The 25882-nt window shown below is 40.0% G+C and overlaps 1 protein-coding gene across 2 annotated transcripts; it reads right to left on the reverse strand.

Moving 5' to 3' along the window:
- Positions 1–519: 519 nt before the first annotated feature.
- Positions 520–15721, reverse strand: LOC311126937 (protein FAM204A-like). 2 transcript variants are annotated; one of them, XM_084158654.1, is made up of 5 exons: positions 15382–15721; positions 13626–13731; positions 11632–11721; positions 1297–1406; positions 520–899 (listed from the first exon to the last, which is right to left on the reverse strand). In XM_084158654.1, the coding sequence occupies exons 1-5, from the start codon at positions 15429–15431 to the stop codon at positions 848–850; spliced, it is 408 nt and encodes a 135-aa protein (XP_084014780.1). In that variant the 5' UTR covers positions 15432–15721; the 3' UTR covers positions 520–847. The 2 variants fall into 2 exon arrangements, with proteins under 2 accessions (XP_084014780.1, XP_084014779.1); XM_084158653.1 differs by lacking the exon at positions 520–899 and having other exon boundaries at positions 1085–1406; positions 15382–15530.
- Between the last annotated feature and the right edge of the window lie 10161 nt (positions 15722–25882).

Here is a 25882-nt window from a genome sequence, read left to right on the forward strand (position 1 = left end):
AATTACCAGCCGTGCACTTTTTCCGCATGCAATTTGAAATAACAACAATTAATCACAATCTGCATTGGGGGAAGCATTTGGGATGGGCCAGTTGGAGAGGAGGTCGTTGCAGATCAAAAGAAGATTACAGTGAAATGAACTGTAAAGAGGAGCATCAAATAATCTGGATACACAACAACGTTAATCATCGCTCATAATCTTTACAGATATAGAGTAGGCTTCTTAGAAATATCCTGTGCTTCTTGTTTAAGCTGAGGAACAATGGCATCTCTCTCAGCATGGGTGAAGGCCAACAGCAAAGCCTCTGTTTCATGTCTCTCTGTTCACACAGTTTACAGTTTACGACTGCTCAGAACAGTTTACAGCAGCCAAATTTCATTTTGCACTGGCAAATCCTATTGCACATTATCCTGTACATTGCATTAGGACCCTAATCTTTTCTTTCTCTACCTCCTCAGAAGAAAGGAGTGCCTTCATGATTAGCCCACTTTACAGCAATAAATAAACGCATCATCGAGTAATGTACACCAGATTTAATTTGAAGGAAAAAGTCCCCGAAATGCTAAAATCACAGAAATGTAATTGAAAATAGCACATAAAGCAGCCACCATGGAGTGCTCAGAGAATTAATTTGAACATTCCATAATTCTCATTTTTTACAGATTTGATGTTTTTTTTATTGTTAGTTGTGTACAGTATCTTTACAATTTCTCACAAACATGATGGTACAAATGTGAATATTTTTTTTTATGCATAAACTAAAATGTTATCTAACACAAACCTCATTAAATTAACTGAGAAATTACACAAATCTTCCATTTTCTTTCTCTTCAGTTAAGACGTAAAGTCACATATAGCCCACGTTGCTTTTGGTTTCCCATCTTTGCTTGGCTACAAACCTGAATCAATGTTAAAATACTGATTTAGCAAAACTTCTTATAATGACAAAAATGAATCTGTGTGAAATATACACATTTCCATGTTCTTGAGAGCTTGAAATAACAGTAAGTTGTGTGTTGTTCTTAAACATTAGCATAACACATTTTACACATATTCTAACCATGACATCCACTGTGACAGTTCAAAAGTGTCCATCTAATGTTAAGCGACGGCTACAGTACACACTTCCTCTGTATAGTCAAACCCTAGCATGTATTCATACCTGTGCATTAAATAATTGAGAAAGAAGCTGGCAAGCTATTCAAATATGCATAACAAATGTATGTCGCCAACAAGCTGTGATTTAATGTAAATGAAGGAGATAATTGTGGGGAGGAGAGCAAAAAGACAACAAACCCCGAAGCGATTTGCTTCTTCCTTTTCTGGGCTGCCCGCGAAGCCTCCACTTCCTGTTTGCTTTGCACAAAGTCACGGCAATTGGTGGCTTGCACGATTTTCACGGCCAACTATTGAAAGGGAGACAGAGACAAGGCCCATTAGAGAATGTAAATCAGTCTCTCTGGCAAGCAGAGCTCTTCCAACTGATATGTCAGGGTGGCTTCCCATGAGTGCCTCCGGTTCCCGTTTGTCTCACCCTGACCATGATGCAATGACTGCCATGATGGCACCTAGACTGTGGGTTGTGAAGAAAAAAAACATTAAACTGCTTAACAGTAATCGAAAAAAAGACAGTCAACCATTTACCATGAATGTCATAATATTTACTTAATCATTTGAACGTACAGTAAAGGAGACCTTTTATTTGGAACATGTGCAGTTCTTTAAATCAGAAGTTAAAGGAATGACCGTGACTGCAAGTGGCAAACACATTTTGTTCAAATCCCAGGGAGGAAGTGCATGTATTGTAGAGAAGAATAATCCCAATAACCCCAGTCACACAGAAGAATGGGAAACAAAAGGAAAAATCCTGTCACTCCTGAGATAGGTTTATTATTCGACCGAAGGAAAAATTTGGAAACACTTGGAACAAATCTCCAAACCTTTTGGTAATTATTTCTAACATTCATAGAGTACAATAAAAAAAAGGTAGTGAAGAAATGTGCCACCATTTCTCAAAAAATAAAAAATAACCTGCTAGTGAATTTAAAAAAAAATTATAATTAAGCGGGATAAACTTTATTAGAAAGACTGAAACTAAAATTCTCCTAATGCATATGGGATTAAGCAGGTCAGTGCGAGCAGCCAGGAAACATTTAACTCTAAAGGCTTTTTATCACCATATTTCAGGAACCAAGGGTGTAAAATGTTCTAATTTGGGATACATTAAAAGCCATAAAGGTCTTTCAAAAAGATTAATGGTACTTTGCTTGGATTTAAGATAAGGGCTTCAGCTGGCTGCAAGTACTGGGCTGGGCCCTCGAGGCATTCATCTATACAGTCACTTGGAAGATTTGTAAAAGCGTCTGCATAACCTGAAGCTAACATACTATGACAGTTTTCTAATTCCTTGCCATTTTTTAGAGGTTTTAAAGCCCATAAATCATGTTTTCTAGTCAGAACGCTGGAGAAAGGGAAAGTTACAATGGGTGATCATTCTCATGTTGGGAGTAGATTTGCCAGCAGATAATGCTCACCAGGATGTTTTGAGCACCATGTTTAAGTGGTGTAGGTGCTAAATGCTTTTGCTTGGCTGTGGCGCAGGCTGGGATCATATATCTGAAGGTTTATTAAATTGTTGAAAATTCTCCCAACGGCTCCTGCGTTCACACATTTGCCAAAAATAAAGTAATTGGGTAAAAGGCATCGTTTTGAGAGAAAATAAAATAAAATTGGAAGATGCTAAATGGGTCCTTGAGCTTTGCAACCAGAGATGTATCTTTTTTTAAACACAAGGATTAACCACATTAACCTGCTCTCCTGTGGGGAGCATTTGAAATTCAAAAGGTCTAGAAACCACGCCTTCCTAAACATTCCCCCCCCCCCAAAAACAAATTAAAAGACACTGACATACATTGACACTTTGACATAATTAAAACCCTCTCACATACCCACCTCTTCTCTTTTGAATGCAGCCACTGAGCGGTTAAAGCGTTAAAGGTCTTCATTTTTTATTTTTTATTATCAATTCAGTCTACATCCCTGATTGTCTTTACTGGAGCTCAACATTAATGTCAACCAAGTTACCTAGGCGACAGAACAGATCAAAGAGACAAAAAAGCCCTCAAATGTCTGATTAATCAAGCCTGCAAACAGCTTATTTCTTTTAGCCTGCATGCAAGTATGAAAATGAGATTCCGAGAGCAGTACATTGTGCAGATTTGTTCATTCTTATCTGAACAAAGCCAGCGGCAGCTTATTTCATGGATCACTGGCACTGTCAGCGCTGTGGCGCCGAGCAGGTGACGGCTCCTCTTTCTGTGGCGAGAACAAAATTAGCAAAAAGTCTGCACAAATTAGCCTCTCATATTTTCAGTAATATGACATTATTTTTCATTTACTTTTTTGATCCACTTTTCAGGATTTTTTTCTCCCCCTCCCCTTGTGTGCGTCTTAGTGCCAAATCCTTTCAAATCACAAGCCAGCAGAAATGAAAACATTTGCTGCCAGAATAAAAATACAAAGCTAGAAAAGAAATAGGCCTATACGACACAAAAACCTCATGTGTTCTTTGTTTAAGGCAGTCATACAAGCCTATTCCATGTTTCCGTAAGACCCATATTAAATGAAGATTTAGTGTCCGATACCTTCAAAAAAAAATGCCCCAAACCATTGTCTTTTCTTTAAATTCTGTCCTGAGCACAGCCTCTGTTTAACACAAGGTTTATTCAAAGGATTAATACTGTGACCTTTGGAAGGTTTGCAGGCAGCGGATTTATGCTGCATTATACTGCCGCTGCTGCAGCAGCTTAGGACCACTAGGAAGGTTAAGTCAATAGTACCGCTTTCTGTTGTCACTCATGTTTGGGTCGTCATAGAGATTCAAGTGGACTCCCAAATATGTGGCCTCGCTATACTATATGTCACTTCAGCACAGGCCATGTTAAAGATAAGGCCGTGATAAGGCATGTCCATTGTATAGACACAATATAGTATTGAGATAATGCAAGGTATTGGTCATAGTCCCCTTTGAGCTGACTTCCATGCTGCGGCACAGCCTACTGCATGGACAGCATGGATGTGGCTTCTGTCAGTGACACAAATGGCATCCCTTCCAAAGTATGCAGGACATTGGGGTTTATGCAGGTATTTCTACCAGTTTACCAACATGAGTTCATAGTCTTCACAATTACATACTGATAAATATGCAGTCTCTCTGGGCATTTCTCTGAATCCTTGGATATTCCAAGATACACATTACAAAAAACAGCAGCTTCAAAAGACAATGGTAGGGAGAGAAGATTCAACTTAACAACGCAAATGTTCATGCTGGTATTAATATGAAATAAATTATGGCAGGAAGAAATGGCCTTAAACCCATTCATAAATGTCCTATCCAGGGAAGCCTCTTCCAATTAAAACATGTGAGAGGTGGATTAACAGGGGCTATGTGGCTTTCCCTCGCTAAATCACCACCCCGAGCTGCTCCGCTGCATTTGACGTGTAAACGATTAATGACCAGCCTAATTCCCTTATCACACTACCTTAATGCCTAAATAATGTGGCCTTAGTCAACTTTGGAAAGAAGGGCTATATAAGAATGGAATAAATATCAGATTAGGCAGCTCATATGTAATTTCAGACTAATTTCGAAGAATCGAGGTAGGGAGGAAAAAAGGAAAATGGGTTTCTAGTCTGAAAAGTCAGATTGTTATACTTCAACTTGACCTTGTTTATGCCACGTAAAAGCATTACTGTGACAATGAAGCATAAGGCAGTCTGTCCACTAAATTGCTTTGATGTCATTCAATCTATTTCCAATTATTGGTTGTCCTATCGGTTAAAGTTAAACAAAGAAAGTACTATGCTGATAAGAACAAGTCTTGAGAGTGATTTGAGTGAATCACAGCAAACAGGGGACGTCCTGAAGACATGCGCCAACATTCCCATTAGGTCCCTTAAGGGTTTCGTGGCAATGATTATTCCACTGACTTTCTAAAAACATTGCGTGATGGTCCCAAAGGAAAGTTCTCTGGGGGGACCTTTGTCTAGTTCCCTGTAAGTTACCAGGACGTCACTGAGGACCATATCAGTACCTTTTTAGGATGTTCTCAGGACTTTCATTTTACTAGTCCTTAGGACGTCGAAGTGATGGTCCAAAGGGAACGTTCTCTGAGGGACCTTTGTCTAGTTCTCTGTAAGTTCCCAGGAGGTCACAGACCTTTTTAGGACTTTCATTTTACTACTCCTTAGGATGTCGCGTAACGGTCCCAAGGGAACGTTCTCAACGGGACCTTTTTATAGTTCCCGGTTTGTCCCGGGTACGTTTTTAGGACGTTGTGTCATGGTCCCCTGAAGGTCCCCTGAACGTTCTTGGGACATTGTGTCATCGTCCCCTGGAGGTTTTGTCTAGTTCCCGGTTTGTCCCAGGGACGTTTTTAGGACGTTCTTTGGCTGTTGTGTCATTGTCCCCTGGAGGTTTTGTCTAGTTCCCGGTCCCCTGAAGGTCCCCTGAACGTTCTTGGGATATTGTGTCATCGTCCCCTGGAGGTTTTGTCTAGTTCCCGGTTTGTCCCAGGGACGTTTTTAGGACGTTCTTTGGCTGTTGTGTCATTGTCCCCTGGAGGTTTTGTCTAGTTCCCGGTTTGTCCCGGGGACATCCCTAGGACGTTTGTAGGACGTTCTTTGGACATTGTGTCATGGTCCCCTGGCGGCTGTCCAGTTCCAGGTTTGTCCCGGGGACGTTTTTAACACATAGCAGGAAGATTGGAATGCCGTGAATCAAGAGGTTGTGAGTTGAAATCCCAGGTGAGAACATTTTAAATAATAATTACTGTATAAATAAACATACACAATGTAATCAAGTATGTCAAAGTGTTAAATATGTAAGTTGAAAACACTGTATGCAATATGTTGTAGCAAGTAGCTACCTTAACCCAACCTCTAGCTACCTCATCAAGAGGTTCTGAGTTTGTCTTGGCATAAAGGCTACAAGGAGTTGGGTTGAAAATCCCATGACCCAAGTTTGAGTCCCAGTCAGGGCTACCGCCGAATTTGCGAATTGGTGTCAGAACTGTGATGGCGCTACCGTGAGGCCATCGAAGGTGTGCCCAGGCATTAGGAACTTGAGATGGAGAAGGAAGGGGTAGAAGAGGGGTAGTGAAGCAACTTTAACCCAACACCTAGCAACCTCGTCAAGATGGTGTAACAGCTAAGGTGTTGTGTTGGCAGTCGCTGGAACCGGTTTAGAGTCGTGGAAGTGGGCGAAACTTGGTCAATACAGAATTTCAGTCAAATATTTTGTGATGACGAATAGTCCTTATTCTGTAGGTGTTCAAAAACATCTAAATACATCAAAGCATTACTGCCATTGGTTGTCTGGTGAGACCATTTGACTGCTTATCTAATGAAAGCCATGAGCTGTATATCCTCCCCATATTATTTTCTATACAGGATGCATTGCCATATTCTCTCAATAAAGATTAGCATTATTGTCATTCAGGGGGCAGTCGTGTAAGAGGTTTATGTAATCTTGCTGCCAATTTGACAAACAGCATTACATGACATGCAAAGAGAGAGCCACTCCTGGGAAGATATTGCCGAACAGCCAGTGGTATAATGCATGTCTCTATTTTTCTGTTGCCTAATAATCTGATGCTAGATACTGTCATCTTTAGGGACTGAAAAAGAATCTGAAAGTTTGCCCGCTTTGTGCATATTCCATTATCTTGCCTCTTCTGAGTAGGGAAGGCTTATTAGCAAGCTTTGAACTCACACTTACAATAATGTGCCATCAACAGTTTTATAAGCTAATTAGAAAAACAGTTTAATGAATGACTGACTGGCAATAAAATGGCAATCATGAAAAAAGAAACTGAGGGTGCTAAGCTTCCACTACCACCAATTAAGGCCTAATTACAAACAAATTATATATGTGTTTTGCTGTGGGCTTTAATAAAACAAATGGCTTTAATTAAAAGAGAAAACATGCTAATTAATTAAACAGCACAAAAAATCTACATTGAAAAGTATGCCTTGCCTATCAAGTAATTAATGAAATACAATAATCCAAATGAGATTCCCAAGCATTTGATAAAAGCTTAGTACCCATTTCACAAAATCCATTTCAAAATTAATGGGCAGAAATTGTATGTGAGTCATCCAGAGATACATACAATAAGAGTTCATTCTGTGATAAATTGCTTATGCTGAAGGAAAAAGGAACGAAGAAGAGACTTTCCTTAACTGTTTCTCAGTCGCCCGGGGGCCTTGCAGGAGAGAGGAAGAGAGCCTCATTTTCTGATGTGGGGCGGGGACAGCTTAAATCTGATAACAAGTGTTTTCCACAAAAGCAATGCTCATCACAAATAGGTGACATCGCAGGGAAAGGTACTGAAAAGGGAAAACACCCAAATAACACAAACAACATGAAACACTATGTTCAGCTCTTTTTCTCACCTAACTAGCCATGTCTCGCCTAACAAAGCCTGTTGTGCCACCTTTGTTTCAAAGTACTTAAACAGTGGTTTCCAAAGCGATGCATGCCATGGTGGTACAGGGTTTCTTTCCTAATATATCTCTAGCTTCATTGAAATGGTAGAAGTAATGAGGTTTATAATAAGATCATACCATTTTGAGTGGTATGAGAAGTCAAGATGCAAGTTAGCCTGTGGACACAGAATAGCTGGTCCTTCAAGCAACCACCATTTACATGACTCTAGGCCTATATCTCAGACCGACAATGATCTAATGTCAGGTGACTGTTAATTTGGTACTTTACACCTTATTTAAATTTCCAGACTTACTCTAAGAATCTGGATTGCCACAAGCAGCACCTGTGGATAATTTGGCGTGTCTTTCTGTGTTCAGAAATGTCACTCCTAACCATCTATCTATGGTGTGTTTAAGAGTGTCATTTCTCTGGGTTCTGTACTTTAGTCTACCAGTGGTTAGCCAAGTGTTTATGATGAACCATGCAGGTGTTTCTTTCTTTCCATAATTTCCATATTCTTTAGCTTCTGGAACTCATGAAAAGGACATGACACCCCCTATTGTGTCAGAATACAGAGTTTCTGTTTTGAAGTGGTAATGTACGCTAATAGCTGTGATCACTGCTAAGGGGAAAGTGGAAGCACTAACACGGTGTGACATTCTTTTGTCTTGTATTATTCTCACTTATTCTATAAAGTACTGCCTCAGAGTAAAACAAAATATATAAAAAAGGGAGCTTATTGCTCGGTTTGTAGAGGAGAGGGACGTGATCAATTGTTGCAGGATGGATGTCCGCTGAAGCGGCCGTCAATTACAATAACCATTGGGTTAAGTTGTGCTTAGCTATTTTACCTAGGGTTAGAGTTAGCTGTTAAACTCTATGAACCACATGTGTGTAATGTATTATTAATAAATAATAGGCATTTATGCACTTGTGTAGGCAGTTATAAGGAGCTATGAGCTGTTATGAATGCTTATAACAGTTACTGTACTACTGGATATAAGTTTTAACTGAATACAGCCTTCTTGGTTTCATTTTCAGGAATGCTTTCTGGAATCCATCTTTTAAATATGAGCTGCCAGATCCTATCAACTCTCCTGACAGAGGGTGAGTGAGTTATATATAGCACTTAATATTATGCTAATTAAGGAAATTAATTACTCCATATGCAACGTACAGCTGTGTAAAATAACGTTCAATAATCAAAGGATCGCAAGTGCCCTAATTGGAAGACTTGCACCACTTAATCTACTGAACTAATATTAAGAAGTACTTTAGGGGCCAGAGGCTATTCCTAGTATTTTGGGACTTCTACGCCCGCCTTTGAGAAACAACAAGAAAAGAACGGCTCTGCAAAAGATCAACAAACCAAACTGCACGTGAAGAAGCAGAAACACTGCCAACCCTATCTGCAAACAATGGTTTTCTCAAATGTAAAGGTATTAGGGATGAAAACTAAAGGCTTCCTTTGAAATAACACTGTCTCAGTAAAGTACCAGTTAATAATATGAATAGATACCTAAGAAAAAATGTGATTGCTTTGTATCACCTTTTGGTGGACTTAATACTTAACTTTAACTTTTAAGAAGAACCTAGCTTAAAAAAAGTATTTAAAACAAAGAATTGCAGACTGGAGAATATTTAAATATACACTTTAATGAGAAGACAATCTCAAAGCAACCTGTAATATCCTCACAGTGTGTTTTAGAACTAGGACAGATGAAAGCACATGTATCAGATAATTTATAAGGAGCCTTCAAAAAGGGTTTTACCAAAGGGTTTTAATATTCAGATGAAAAGAAACAAACAATTCCTTTATTGGAGGAACATCTTTATTGGAGTGGTCCTCTGTAGCTCAGCTGGTAGAGCACGGCGCTTGTAACGCCAAGGTAGTGGGTTCGATCCCCGGGACCACCCATACACAAAAAAATTATGCACGCATGACTGTAAGTCGCTTTGGATTCAAAGCGTCTGCTAAATGGCATATTATTATATTATTATTATTATTATTATTATTATTATTATTATTATTATTATCTTCAGCCATTTCACTTTGGTTCGAAAAGCAATGCAGGTAGATTGAGGATGGAAATACTGTGACACATAGTTCACAGTGTACCAGGTTTCCTTTACAAACAATGCCTTGGGGGACAGACACAGCCCTTTAGTACTTCACAGCTGTCTAAATCCTTTTCCGTTCTTTCCATTACGAAAACCTGGTACTATTCCTCCACTAAAAAGCCTGCCACAATAATGTCTCTCAAGTGTTATGACCGTAAACAAATTAAACAAATAAGCCATTACATACAGTATCAAATGAGACGCTTCAATAATAACCTTGAAATGTATTCTGGTCACAGTTGGGAATATTGATCCTCTAAATGTTTGAACCATAGGACTGTCCAGAGTCAACACTAGTGTCCCAATCATCATTTGCAAAGTGCAATGATGTTGAACTCAGTAAGGATTAGACATGTGGGTGCAAAACGCTCCACTTCTACACACATTTCCCCAGAGCATGTTTCATACACCACATGCTTTTATTTATCTAGGAAATGAAGCCGCAACCTTGATGCTGCCAGCAGCCACCACTTGAGCCATCTGTAGCAAACTATACTTCTCTCAAGTTTATGCACTACCATAGATACAGTATATATACAGTATATGTGGTCCAACATCCACTAATGAGACTGAGCAAAACATATTTGAAAAAGGATATTGCAGCAGTAACACATCAGTATCCCCTTCTGTGCAACATAGTTAACATACTACAGTAGAATAAATGGTGAAATGTCTATGTCCTACTCATTCATGGTACTGTATGCTGCTGTATTTTCCTATCTATTTACAAGAAGTCGGTGGAACCACCCATACGTAAAAATGTATGCACACATGACTGTAAGTCGCTTTGGATAAAAGCGTCTGCTAAATGGCATATTATTATTATTATTATTATTATTTGTAGGTCACTTGTCATTAGCTCTCATTGTCACTTAGACAATTTTACAGTCAGGCTGATATTGGGCTAAATGTTATCAGGCATTACAGAACAATTAACACAGTTTCTTACTCACCTATTTTGTTGTACGTTAGAATTTCTTGAGAACTTCAGTAAATTCACTGTTCTGAGCATGAGGTAAACACAGATACAGAGTAAGCTATGGCTGCCAGACCGCTGTCAAGCCCATCCTTCATGTTCCTGGCAAGCTACAAGGGAGGTGACAGAGAGGCAAAGAACCTCAGCTAAGTCTCCCCAAATCCACTAGTGCTCTAAGAGGCTTTCTGGAACTACAGGTGCCACTTTGTCAGCCACAAAGCAAGTCATTTAATTTCTCTAACCTTTTCTTTGGCTATTTGCATTATTGTGTTTTATCGTCTGTTTTATTTTATGCTGGGTACAAGAATCAGCCTTCAACATCAGTCTGCTGGCATGTAAAATCAAATCACTTACCGTGCGTGTCCCTCTTCAACATTTTTAATAGAGAACTAGATTTTAATGTTTGATGGAGTACGAAGAGTATCACGATTTTGCGTGCATTGCCTAACCTTTGTTGAAGTTGAAATGTTTATCTGAATTAAGGTTTTGGTACATGGCTGACAGACTGAATAGTGTGTTTGCTGTACTGATGGATTAATATCACTGCTTCTATAAGAGCATCACATCTCTCACTTCAAGTTGTGACAATTGAACATACTGTAATCCCCAACTATGAAAAGTAGTAGCTGTGTCTTTTTAACCGCAATTATGGGTGCGTGGGCTACATTTTCTGCTAAATTAGCTTCAAACCGCTTGATCCCCGATGCCAGCTGAGACGAGTGGTTTCAAAACTGTAGGCAGTGCATTTAGGGACGTGTGCACTTCAAAGGTATGAAACTCGCACCTTGAGAATGTTTTAAAAGTTGGCTTGAAGGCAATGTACCCCTTCATTAAAAAGCAGAGCCAAAAGTCCTTTAGACACTGCCACACTTCAAAACTAAGGGGGAGGGATTTCCATTAACTCAATGGAAAAGGGCTGCAGGACTTCTCAATCAAGTGTGTGTTTTTGTTCCCTATGTCTTTGCAGGATGAAATGGCCGCGGATCCATTAGTTTGATTTGTCACAGTGGGAGCGCCCCAAAGATCTCTTATCAGTGCAACGTACCTCTCGAGTGGCGAGTCTGTCGCTCATCTTCTCCGCCTTCCCAAAGTCCCCTTCAGCGATGGCGCTTACCATGCTCTTTTCTAGGCTGGACTGGAGAGAAGGGGAAAATGTAGTGATTTTAGAAATAGAAAGGGGGGAAATCTAAGAGTAACTTCCCCTGGGCCTGATTGCTATTAATACAAATATGTAGATTTTCCTTCACAAGTGAAAACCTTTTTGATTGGATATTAGAGGGGAAATCTATTTTTGTAAAAAAAATTAAAAAAAATACAGGAGATTACCAAACATAAATGTGACTCTTTAATTACACATTTCCATTACAGGCTGGAGCAGGGGAGGGGGCAAAGATGCCCCTGGTTACTGATGGCAGGGTGGTTCTCCAAAAAAGGAGGCTATCCGAAGTAGTACAGTAAAGAGCATTTCTCCAAAAATCTTTCACAGAACACGACAGGCAATATGTTATACTTCTATATTAGGGGAGACCTCTCTGAAGCATCTTCATAAGAACTCATGGCCCTGTGTGGTTCAGTTGGTAGAGCATGGCGTTCGCAATGCCAGGATTGTGGGTTCGATTCCCAGGCCCACCCGTATATAAAATGTATGCAAACATGACTGTAAGTCGCTTTGGATAAAAGCGTCTGCTAAATGGCATATATAAACATATATATAAAGACTCAAGTTGTTTATGGATGCACACCCATGGATGCACACCCATTAATTTGGACAAAGACAGCAAGCGGAGCCTAATACTGAAATGCAAGATAGTAATAACTACATATATACAAACTACCTCTACTACTACCAGCACAACTTTGCAGTAGCCATTTTGCTGGCAACGTGGACTGAATTAAAGACTGAATGTGCATGTTCCAAAGAAAATATTTTGTAAATGGATTCTAAATGCCTAGTGTGTAATTGACTTAACATTTGTTAATGTAATATGAATGTGTAAATGACATTGATCACTAATGAGAACGTTTGAAAATGGAGGAGCAAGGCCTTCTCGTTATGTTGACTTGACAAGTTCTGTTTAATTCAGCTTCTTGTTAATTATATCTTATCCATTCAATGTAGGCCTCCTCTTTTGAAAATGAGGCAAAAACGCAGCAAAAACTCAATTTTATGGTACTTTGAGATAAACTGAATTCAAATAACACTCCAAATAAGCATTACGTGAACTTCCAATTGAATTAGGCCAAATTCCCCATCTTATACACAATTATTATATTTGCAACCACTTTGCTTACAGAACAATTTACATATAAAGATATGTATGTCTCTTTTTTGTTCTATTACACCAGACTTATCAAGTACATAACTTTATTTCTAAATGAATTCTAAATGAATTTTTCCAAGAGTTGCTTATTAGGGGTATTCTTATGATACACACACACGCAAACACTACGGCTATTCGCCAGCACTTTCCTGCACACAGATGCAGGGCTGAGAGACACAAAAACAAAAGCAGGAGACTGTCTGTGATTCCATTTTCCATACACCTGTTTCCAAAAATATAGCCTAAGCTAGTGCTATGTAGGCTAGATCCATGCCCATGTAGGCTAGATTCATGGGTCTGACAATTAGCATCTCACACTTTGAGTAGCCTATGTTATTGTTGTATACGGAGCTTTCCACAAACAGTAACAAGGTGTGCAGGAGCTGTCAGGTCTTTGTACAGACATTCAGTACATACAATTCTCTCTAAAGCAAATCTACATCTTACATTAATCTCAACCAAAAAGGACAGTGGAGAATCATCCCAATGTCAAGATTAAGGTAATCTCATCATTAAATGTAACACTATCTTTTATATTTTACTCAATGTCAGATTTGAGTCTAGAAACCTCTTAATCCACCTGTCATATTTGATAAAACAATGAGAAGTTACACAGGCATGGATATGGAAAGACAGAACTCGTTCAATGCGTTTACCATAACTTGACGGCATTAAACACAGACAGGCAGGCGAGTAATGTGGCAGACATCTTTGTTACCTTGGAAGCAGGCTTGCTACAGGCAGGGGGTTGAAATCTATCATTGATGCCAAAGTACTGCGTAAGCCCATCCCAATGCTTTTCATGCTCCGCTTGACGTTCTATGCTGAGGAAGAAAACATTATCGGTTCAGTACAACACTACAGCATATGTTTAGGATATACATGGGTGCTAAGTACCCATCCAATTTTTAGAAAGCCCTAGTAGAATAGGCTATTAGGTAGGCCTACACCAACAACAAAGTAATGTCCCAGTTCTCCACCCTTTTCCTGAAGTCTGCACTAAAAGCATAGGATTGGTGTAGCCTAAGCATTGGCTAGAGCGAGTTTCCACAATTCTAAAATCCATGCAAGAAAGTGTGCGAGCTGTAGTGGGTGAAGTATCAGGACTCAGCATTGAAGACTCTATAGTAGAGCTACGTAATACAATTACATTTTCAAAAACAGATAGGCCTACATCACCTTTCATTGTTTGATTCCATGTTCTTAGTCGCTGATTTTTCATGTTTAGTGACGTGAAACACAAATAATTAATCTTGGTTCTCTGTGAACTGTCAAGTAAACTCCAAAATCACCCAATTTACTCCAAAATCACCCTTCATCGTATTGTGTCATGACTCATGACCTCAGAAATATAAACTACACTGTGGTTATATCCCTTCAAAACAATGAAAAGGGGTAGACTGGTTGACTATTTTTTTCAGCAACTTTTGATGGAATTGCATATAATTGAATTCTGTTTCCCTCGGATCCATTCAAGTTCAACTTTTATAGCCAGAAGACTATTAACTCAATTATAATACCATTCAGAATTGAACAAGGCCAAATGAAAGTCAGTGAACCGGCACTAACAAAAAAGTAAGGGTCATGAGACTTTTAGAATTTGGACACAGGATGACCCTTCTGCTCTCGATTTTCCATGTTCCATTATTTATGTAATAAATAGGTCAAGTAGGTTTACATCTGACCAGGGCAAAGATGTCCTCGATCTTTATCTTCAGTGGCTATTACATTTACATTTTAGTCATTTAGCAGACGCTCTTATCCAGAGCGACTTACAGGAGCAATTAGGGTTAAGTGCCTTGTTCAAGGGCACATCGACAGATTTTTCACCTAGTCGGCTCGGGGATTAGAACCAGCGACCTTTCGGTTACTGGCACTACGCTCTTAACCACTAAGCTACCTGCCGGCTATTGTGGGTATGGGTTAAAAAAGAAGTGCAATTGACCTTTCCTATGTCGTCTTCGCTGCTGTCTTTTTTTGAGGAGCTTCATTGTGTTGATCTCATCTTTTTTCTTCTGTAGCTCTTTAAGTTACTAAAGAACATGAAGTGCAACCATTCACATTTAGCAAAAACAATGTATGCAATAAAAGCATTAACCCAAATCATGAAAACCTCCCTTTGAACAGTTAATAAATTGTTTGTGTGATGTGTATATAACGTGTGTGTCTTTATTAACTTTAAAACATACAATGTAGCTTTTCAAAGATGAGTAGCCTATCCACATTTGACTTGCTTTTGAAAGGTGGTGCTGATGCTGGGAATTGTAAAAAAAAAAAAAATATGCAGGCTATGCAGCTACTTTGTTAGAAACTATTTTTCTTCATGCAGGTTTCATTATTCATGGACCGCCTGTACAAAAGTAGGGGACTGCAATGCACCAGCCTTCCATATAGTTCATAGGAAATATTAAAACTAACGTTAGCTACCTAACGTTAGGTAGCAACCTGGCTAGCAAGCATAACACTTCACATACTTGCCAATTCTCTTCGGAAATCCCGGGTAAGGAGTCCAAACACGGGTCATTTTCTATGAAGGGCTGGATACAATAATAACTTGTGTCTACAAGTGTAACACAATTTTGCTTAAGACCACGCGAAAGTGATTTGCGAAAGTGATTTGCAACACTTTGGTCGTGTTTCTGCATCGGTCAGACATTTCGGTAAAAGTCCACTATACATGTTGAGAAGGGCAAATCAACAACAATGTATGCTCGGGTTATAACGTGTTAGTCATAATCCAAAACAAATTGTTATACTTTTTTTTTTTTTACTAAATCAAAGATTGTAAACATTTTTCACTTCCTGCTGGACACTATGACTCTAGCGAAACAACCGCTCCGATTGGGTAAAACAATATCACCTCTACCAATGACAACTGTGCTTCTATCGCTATTACCATACCCCATGGTTGCGTTCCAGGTCGTCTTTATTAGGCTACAGTTGCACTGCACATCTCATATTATTACTGAGATGTTGAACACTTGTCCCTGTCAGAATTAACAAATTTGTAGAGCGATAGCTTGCCCAATAAAGGGGAGAATTGTCACACCAAAAAATTGCGTTGGGGAGGGTTGTGTTGTTTTTTTATTGGGCACATGGAGGGTTTACATTTGCAGGTTTTTACGATATCATTTCTTCCATTCTAGCCAAAATGTCCTCATCTGCATGAATGCGCCTTCCCTACAGTGCATTCGGAAAGTATTCAGACCCCTTTACTTTTTCCACGTTTTGTTACGTTACAGCCTTATTCTAAAATTGATTAAATTCATTTTTCTCATCAATCCACACAATACCCCATAATAACAAAGCAAAAACAGTTTTAGATATTTTTTCACATTTATAATTTTTAAACAAATAACTGTATAAATACATGTGCCAATCAGCTTTGAGCTAAACTGAGCGAGCTCAACTGTGAATGGTCCTGGCGCACCAAAAAAAAGTATCAAGGGAAGCCAGCTTGGATTTGGCATCACTCCTTCAAAACTTGTGGTTTTACTTAATTCTCCATAACTGGCCAATGATTATAACAGTGATTCTGATCCAACCATTAATTCATACATTGTTGTGCCCCTGGCCTGAGAGGATGGATGTTCAATATGTAGCTAGATGTAGAAGGCTAATGTTAACTAGCTAATGTTGCCCATGAATGGAAGTCAAAATCAAATCACATTTTATTTGTCTCGGAGCTCTACGGACAATTCCTTCGACCTCATGGCTTGGTTTTTGCTCTGACATGCACTGTCATCTGTGGGACCTTACATATACAGGTGTGTGACTTTCCAAATCATGTCCAATCAATTGAATTTACCACAGGTGGACTCTAATCAAGTTGTAGAAACATCTCAAGGATGATCAATGGAAACAGGACGCACATGAGCTCAATTTCGAGTTTCATAACAAATATATACAGTACCAGTCAAAAGTTGACAAACCTACTTATTCCAGGGTTTTCTTTATTTTGACTATTTTCTACATTGTAGAATAATAGTGAAGACATCAAAACTTTGAAATAACACATGGAATCATTAAGTAACCAAAAAAGTGTTAAACAAATCAAAATATATTTTATATTTGAGATTCTTCAAAGTAGCCACCCTATAACTTGATGACAGCTTTGCACACTCTTGGCATTCTCTCAACCAACTTCATGAGGTAGTCACCTGGAATGCAATTTAATTAACAGGTGTGCCTTGTTAAAAGTTAATTTGTGGAATTTATTTCCTTCTTAATGCGTTTGAGCCAATCAGTTGTGTTGCGACAAGGTAGAGGTGGTATACAGAAGATAGCCTTATTTGGTAAAAGACCAAGTCCATATTATTGTCACACCCTGATCTGTTTCACCGGTCTTTGTGCTTGTCTCCCCCCCACCCCCCACCCCTCACCCTCCAGGTGTCGCCCATCTTCACCCTTATCCCCTGTGTATTTATACCTGTGTTCTCTGTTTGTCTGTTGTCAGTTCGTCTTGTCTCGGCAAGCCTACCAGCAGTTTTTCTGTGCTCCTGGTTTTCCAGTCCCTGTTTTCTAGTCTTCCCGGTACCGACCATTTCTGCCTGCCCTGACCCTGAGCCCGCCTGCCTTACCATTCTGCCTGACCTGACCTCGAGCCTGCCTGCCGTCCTGTACCTACCTGACTCTGACCTGGTTTACGAACTCCTGCCTGTCCTCGACCTGCCTCTTGCCTGCACCCCGGTGTTGTTAATAAACATCTGTAATTCGAATTGTCTGCATTTGGGTCTTATCCTGAGTTCTGATAATTATGGCAAGAACAGCTCAAATAAGCAAAGAGAAACGCCAGTACATCATTACTTTAAAACATTAAGGTCAGTCAAAACAGAACATTTCAAGAACTTTGAAAGTTTCTTCAAGTGCAGTCGCAAAAACCATCAAGCGCTATGATGAAACTGGCTCTCATGAGGACCGCCACAGGAAAGGAAGACCCAGAGTTACCTCTGCTGCAGAGGATAAGTTCATTAGAGTTACCAGCCTCAGAAATTGCAGCCCAAATAAATGCTTCACAGAGTTCAAGTAACAGACACATCTCAACATCAACTGTTCAGAGGAGACTGCGTGAATCAGGTCTTCATGGTCGAATTGTTGCAAAGAAACCACTGCTAAAGGACACCAATAAGAAGAAGAGACTTGCCTGGGCAAAGAAACACGAGCAATGGACATTAGACCGGTGGAAATCTGTCCTTTGGTCTGATGAGTCCAAATGTGAGATTTTTGGTTCAAACCGCCGTGTCTTTGTGAGACGCAGATTAGGTGAACGAATGATCTCCGCATGTATGGTTCCCACCGTGAAGCATGGAGGAGGAGGTGTGATGGTGTGGGTGTCCTTTGCTGGTGACACTGTTTGTGATTTCTTTAGAATTCAAGGCACACTTAACCAGCATGGCTACCACAGCATTATGCAGCGATACATCATCCCATCTGGTTTGCACTTAGTGGGACTATCATTTGTTTTTCAACAGGACAATGACCCAAAACACACCTCCAGGCTGTGTAAGGGCTATTTGACCAAGAAGGAGAGTGATGGAGTGCTGCATCAGATGACCTGGCCTCCAAAATCACCCGACCTCAACCCACAGCCGAAAAGTACTCAGCATATGTGGGAACTCCTTCAAGACTGTTGGAAAAGCATTCCTCATGAAGCTGGTTGAGAGAATGCTAAGAGTGTGCAAAGCTGTCATCAAGGCGAAGGGTGGCTACTTTGAAGAATCTAAAATCTAAAATAAATGTTGATTTGTTTAACACTTTTTTTGTTACTACATCATTCCATATGTGTTATTTCATAGTTTTGATGTCTTCACTATTATTCTACAATGTAGAAAATTAAGAAAATTAAGAAAAACCCTTGAATGAGTAGGTGTCCAAACTTTTGACTGGTACTTTATATAAATTTGCTAAAATTAATAGAAACCTGTTTCACTTTGTCTTTATGGGATATTGTGTGTAGATTGATGAGGAACATATTTTATTTAATCAATTGTTGAATAAGGCTGTAACTCTACAAAATGTGGAAAAAGTCAAGGGGTGTGAATACTTTCTGCAAACTCCAAGCATTGGCGGCAGGTAGCTTAGTGGTTAAGAGCGTAGTGCCAGTAACCGAAAGGTTGCTGGTTCTAATCCCCAAGCAGACTAGGTGAAAAATATGTCGATGTGCCCTTGAGCAAGGCACTTAACCCTAATTGCTCCTGCTAAATGACTAAAATGTAAAACGATTATGCAAGAATGGGCTGCCATCAGTCAAGATGTGGCCCAGAAGTTAATTGACATCATGCCAGGGCGGATTGCAGAGGTCTTGAAAAAGAAGGGTCAACACTGCAAATATTGACTCTTTGCATAAACTTAATGTAATTGTCAATAAAAGCCTTCATCTATTTTTTTCATAGCTGTCTATTTACCACCACAAACCAATGCTGGCATTAAGATTGCACTGAATGAGCTGTATAAGGCCATAAATCAACAGGAAAACGCTCATCCAGATGCAGCACTCCTAGTGGCCGGGGACTTTAATGCAGGGAAACTTAAATCTAATTTCTACCAGCATGTTAAATGTGCAACCAGAGGAAAAAAAACTCTAGACCACCTTTACTCCACACACAGAGATGCATACAAAGCTCTCCCTCGCCCTCCATTTGGCAAATCTGACCATAACTCTATCCTCCTGATTCCTGCTTATAAGCAAAAACTAAAGCAGGAAGCACCAGTGACTCGGTTAATAAAAAAGTGGTCAGATGACACAGATGCTAAGCTACAGGACTGTTTTGCTAGCACAGACTGGAACATGTTCCGGGATTCTTCAGAGAGCATTGAGGAGTACACCACATCAGTCACTAGCTTCATCAATAAGTGCATCGATGATGTCGTCCCCACAGTGACCGTACGTACATACCCCAACCAGAAGCCATGGATTACAGGAAACATCCGCACTGAGCTAAAGGGTAGAGCTGCCGCTTTCAAGGAGCGGGACTCTAACCCGGACGCTTATAAGAAATCCCGCTATGCCCTCCGACGAACCATCAAACAGGCAAAGAGTCAATACAGGACTAAGATTGAATCGTACTACACTGGCTCTGACGCTCGTCGGATGTGGCAGGGCTTGAAAACTATTACAGACTACAAAGGGAAGCACAGCCGCGAGCTGCCCAGTGACACAAGACTTCCAGACGAGCTAAACCACTTCTATGCTCGCTTCGAGGCAAGCAACACTGTAGCATGCATGAGAGCACCAGCTGTTCCGGATGACTACGTGATCACGCTCTCCGTAGCCGATGTGAGTAAGACTTTTAAGCAGGTCAACATTCACAAGGCCGCAGGGCCAGATGGATTACCAGGACGTGTACTCCGAGCATGTGCTGACCAACTGGCAAGTGTCTTCACTGACATTTTCAACATGTCCCTGACTGAGTCTGTAATACCAACATGTTTCAAGCAGACCACCATAGTCCCTGTGCCCAAGGACTCTAAGATAACCTGCCTAAATGACTACCGACCCGTAGCACTGACGTCTGTAGCCATGAAGTGCTTTGAAAGGCTGGTCATGGCTCACATCAACAGCGTTATCCCAGAAACCCTAGACCCACTCCAATTTGCATACCGCCCCAACAGATCCACAGATGATGCAATCTCTATTGCACTCCACACTGCCCTTTCCCACCTGGACAAGAGGAACACCTACGTGAGAATGCTATTCATTGACTACAGCTCAGCATTCAACACCATAGTGCCCTCAAAGCTCATCACTAAGCTAAGGATCCTGGGACTAAACACCTCCCTCTGCAACTGGATCCTGGACTTCCTGACGGGCCGCCCCCAAGTGGTAAGGGTAGGTAACAACACATCTGCCACACTGATCCTCAACACGGGGGCCCCTCAGGGGTGCGTGCTCAGTCTCCTCCTGTACTCCCTGTTCACCTATGACTGCATGGCCAGGCATGACTCCAACACCATCATTAAGTTTGCCGACGACACAACAGTGGTAGGCCTGATCACCGACAACGATGAGACAGCCTATAGGGAGGAGGTCAGAGACCTGGCCGTGTGGTGCCAGGACAACAACCTCTCCCTCAACGTGACCAAGACAAAGGAGATGATTGTGGACTACAGGAAAAAAAAGAGGACTGAGCACACCCCCATTCTCATCGAAGGGGCTGTAGTGGAACAGGTTGAGAGCTTCAAGTTCCTTGGTGTCCACATCACCAACGAACTATCATGGTCCAAACACACCAAGACAGTCGTGAAGAGGTCACGACAAAGCCTATTCCCCCTCAGGAGACTGAAAAGATTTGGCATGGGTCCTCAGATCCTCAAAAAATTCTACAGCTGCACCATCGAGAGCATCCTGACTGGTTGCATCACCGCCTGGTATGGCAACTGCTTTGCCTCCGACCGCAAGGCACTACAGAGGGTAGTGTGTACGGCCCAGTACATCATTGGGCCAAGCTTCCTGCCATCCAGGACCTCTATACCAGGCGGTGTCAGAGGAAAGCCCTCAAAATTGTCAAAGACTCCAGCCACCCTAGTCATAGACTGTTCTCTCTGCTACCGCACGGCAAGCGGTACCGGAGTGCCAAGTCTAGGTCCAAAAGACTTCTCAACAGCTTCTACCCCCAAGCCATAAGACTCCTGAACAGCTAATCATGGCTACCCGGACTATTTGCACTGCCCCCCCACCCCATCCTTTTACGCTGCTGCTACTCTGTTAATTATTTATGCATAGTCACTTTAACTCTGCCCACATGTAAATATTACTTCAACTACCTCAACTAGCCGGTGCCCCCGCACATTGACTCTGCACCGGTACCCCCCTGTATATATAGCCTCCCTACTGTTATTTTATTTTACTTCTGCTCTTTTTTTCTCAACACTTTTTTTGTTGTTGTTCTATTTTTACTTTTTTGTTAAAAATAAATGCACTGTTGGTTAAGGGCTGTAAGTAAGCATTTCACTGTAATGTCTGCACCTGTTGTATTCGGCGCATGTGGCCAATAAAATTTGATTTGATTTGATTATAAGGAAATCAGTCAATTTAAATAAATTAATTAGGCCCTAATCTATGGGCACAGCCATGGGTGGGCCTGGGAGGGCATAGGCCCTCCCACTGGGGAGCTAGCCAATCAGCATGAGTTGTTCCCCACAAAAGGGCTTTAATACAGACAGAAATACCGTGATAACACATTAAGTTGTTGTATAAATACTAAATATCTGACATTGCATTCCCATTTGAACTTTGTTGTGCTTTTAAATGATTGAAAGCGCAGTGATAATACATTTAGATGACAACTAAACCAATAATCAGACATTGTTTTTCCATTGTAATTTGGTTGTGCTTTTAGATGGTTGAAAGCACCCTGAAGAAGGCACATTGATGCCGAAAATGTTGATGGTTTCTTACCCAATAAATTACTGGGAGTTTATACATAGAGTGTTTGACTCTCTTTATTTGTTTTTATAGAAAGCATAGTGAGAACACTTTAGGAATTCAACACATTTTTGTCTGTCTTTTTGAGTGGGTGAGTAAAGGTTGAAATCTCATTGATCATCGTCTCAACCAAATATTACCCACATTTCCATGTATAAATTACGTGGTGTGCCTTCTCTCCGATCCGAGTGGCTATTCCTCATGCACGGCTATTCCTCGTGACTGGTCACAATGTTTTAATCTGATTAGGTTACTTAAAAAGTCTCCTGTAGGCTACCTGAGCACGTTCATCCAAAATATAATTCCAGCATCCAAACTGTGAAGATTTGATGAATGGAAAGAGACATCTATTACAAAAAACAAAAAGTGTAATGATATTTGGAGATTGTCAAGCCAAGCCTTCGATACTGGGTAGGCCTACAAGGTAGGGAGGGATGTCCCACTGGGCAAAATCTGGTTGAATCAACGTTGTTTCCATGTCATTTCAACCCAAAAAATATGTGATGATGTTGAATCAACGTGGAAAACTGATTGAATTTTCAAAAAGTTATCAACATAAGGGCATTTTGTCTTTTTTTCACCAAACTTTTAACCTAAATCCAATGACATGGTGAATTATTTTGTTGATTTCATGTTAGTTGACAACTCATCCAAATGTAAATTCAAACCAGACGTTGAATTGACATCTGTGCCCAGTTGGGTAGGCCTATTTTCTGTTTGTCGAGATTGACCTAGTCTATTTGATTGTGGTGTTGCAAACGCAAACCATGATATTGAAGCGCCCGAAGTCTGTATGCTTTGCTTATTGGTTGTGTGGTGCATTGGCACAGAAACCAGTTGATGGAAAATGTGTTGCATATATTTTATAAATTAATAAATATAGCATAAAAATGTTGAAAATTTCTACCTAGCTGATCATTGTCTGCAGCCAGCTCTATCGTAGTGTAATGAAACAGGCAGGGAGAGTTAGCTCGTCAGTGGTGGTCAGCAAATCCTCAACCTTCTGGCCCGTAGCCCTGTATGGAATCGACTGTGCCACAAAAGCATGCTGAAGTGACAATGTCGATATCCACGTTTATAAACACAGGGTCACTACAGTTATTGTTTTATGTGGTCGTAAACATTATTTTGAGTTAATTCTGAGTAGTACATTTCGAACTATACCTAATATCTATTTTGCTTCCCCAATCTAGAAATTCAGGCAAAACTCATTTAGATTCAGCCAAAAGTAAAGCCAAGGAAGTTTTACAATGTTAGTAATTGTAGAGAAGTGGTTTGTTACAACTGGCAAGTCAATGATGAAAATATCTGTCAATGTTATTTATGCCATGTTCTCAGGAAGATAAGCATTCTATTTTGTGACCAATGGTTCACAATTTATTCAAACAGCTGAGGGCATTACATTATCATTAGAATGATTAGCATGCAAATCTTGTATAGCCCTTGGCATTGGCAAAGGAACCTCTACCCTTAAATTGCTAATTCAGTAAATCACAGTCTTTTTTAGTTGCATTGGATTGCCAAACCAATAATCTACATGAATTATGTCTATACAGGTATATACTGCCTACGATGTAGTGTATATTCCTGTTTATTTCTGTATGGTAGGATGTGACCGACAATAAGAAATGTGTGCATATTCTCTCTGGACTACACTGATTGGAAGACAGCAAACATAATTATTGACCCTCAATCAAAACAAAGGTGAATAACCCAGTACTCTTCTTGACCTCCCTGCGCCCTTTGTGGGAAATGTTCTCTACTTTAATGAGAAATGTAATATGCATATTAAACCTGGGTGACAGGGCTTATGCTAGACTTGTATATTAAAATCTAATTCCCAAAAATGTGAAATCTCTATCTTATCCCCTGAAATATGCTACCATTAGCTGCTATCACTCAGAATTATTCCCTTTTAATTACTTATGTGACAACTTGATGGAAAAAAGCAGAGTGAACTTTGAAGGTAAATGAGTGAACCACAATGTCAGTGTAAATACTTATTTAACAATATGGTAGCATTAGAAGCTTGAATAATGTTTTATTGATTTCCAGACTTTGTGTTCTATTTCACAGTTGAATTATTGTCTCTCTGAGTTCTCTCTCTCCTTGGCATGTGCTCCAGCCCATTATTTCTGTAATTTCTTGGTAATTTGGAGTTGGCTGTTTAAAACTTGGAGCCTCTTATTAAGTTTTGGCCATGGTGGATAAGAGGCAGCAGTACTGTAAGTGCAGAGAGATAAACTAATCATCTTAAACTCCTAATTATTAGTATCTTAGTGTGACAGACTGTTTTTTGCGAGCTCACCAAATTGAGCCTCAAATGAGGAAAGGCATATCTGTGGAAGTGGTAATAATTTTAAGTCATCTCGATCTGGCTTGGGGTGGCAGAATTCATTAGTGCAGATTAGCACTGTGTGTACAAAGTAAATGAGATATCTAATAGCAAACGTGGAGGTCCAGGGATTCTTAATTTCCTGCCGAAGATGAGGGATGACGTTAACAGGCGATTATATATATTTTAACTATATAGAAGTGTGTGCTGTTAGCCAGTCAGTTATACTTTATCACCGAACCATTGACCCTCCACCCATAGCAGTCAGCCACTTTGGGTTGTATCTAAAAAGACCGCAAGGAAGGGGAAAATATGAAGTCCAAATCAGATTATGCAGTGTTACCCGACAGGATAGAAAGATTTGTTTTCTGCAAGGATACAGAGGAAGCTAATTATGTGTGTAAGGAGAAGGTTGGGGAAAAATAATACGATTACAAAGAATAATTTGCTGATATAATTACACCAAAATTGGGTACACACAATCGTCAAATACATGTATTGCTTGACCTGGGTTAGCCAGTGAAATAAATCCTCCTTCTATAGCCTTTGTTAATTTGTTTTTATCATCTCCAAGTGGTGTTTGTGCAGGCAGTTCAATTTGCATGTGTAATTCCACTGTGCAAATTGACAACAAGTAGATAATTCTAGGAAATAGGCTGGTTGCAGGCTCCAGCTATCTTCCCAAGCCTATTCATTTTGAGGAACCGCTGAGGCATGAAACTCAACTATTTCCTGACAACGCTCAGGCTTATTGTCCCCTAAAATGTCATTACAGCCATTATTTATGAAGCTAATTCATTTATTAAACCATATTTACTCTGACGGAATTTGTTACATTCCATCCATATCCCAAACATAGCTTTTGAACATTTATGTTTTTATGAGTCAAGTAAAATCTCAAAGTGTTGAATTAATCTTATTAGGTTTCACGCATGGCCTTGTTAAAATATATAAACAAGGAAATGGATCGTGTTTTTGTAAATCTGTTGAGAAAAACTAAGCGCAATCTAAAGTCATCCTCAGAAAATATAATTGTTATGGTTTTCTGTTACTGTAGCCTGGTCTCAGATCTGTATGTGCTTTACCAAACTCCTCTGACTATCATTGACAAGGATATAGTCGAACAAGTTGGCTAAAAGCACATACAGATAAGGCTACCACATTCAAACCTGAGGCAACCATTGAATATAACATTTAAAGGACCCCCCCCCCAGAG

This window comes from Coregonus lavaretus (genome assembly GCF_964263955.1).
Source record: "Coregonus lavaretus genome assembly, chromosome: 1".
NCBI lineage: Eukaryota > Metazoa > Chordata > Actinopteri > Salmoniformes > Salmonidae > Coregonus > Coregonus lavaretus.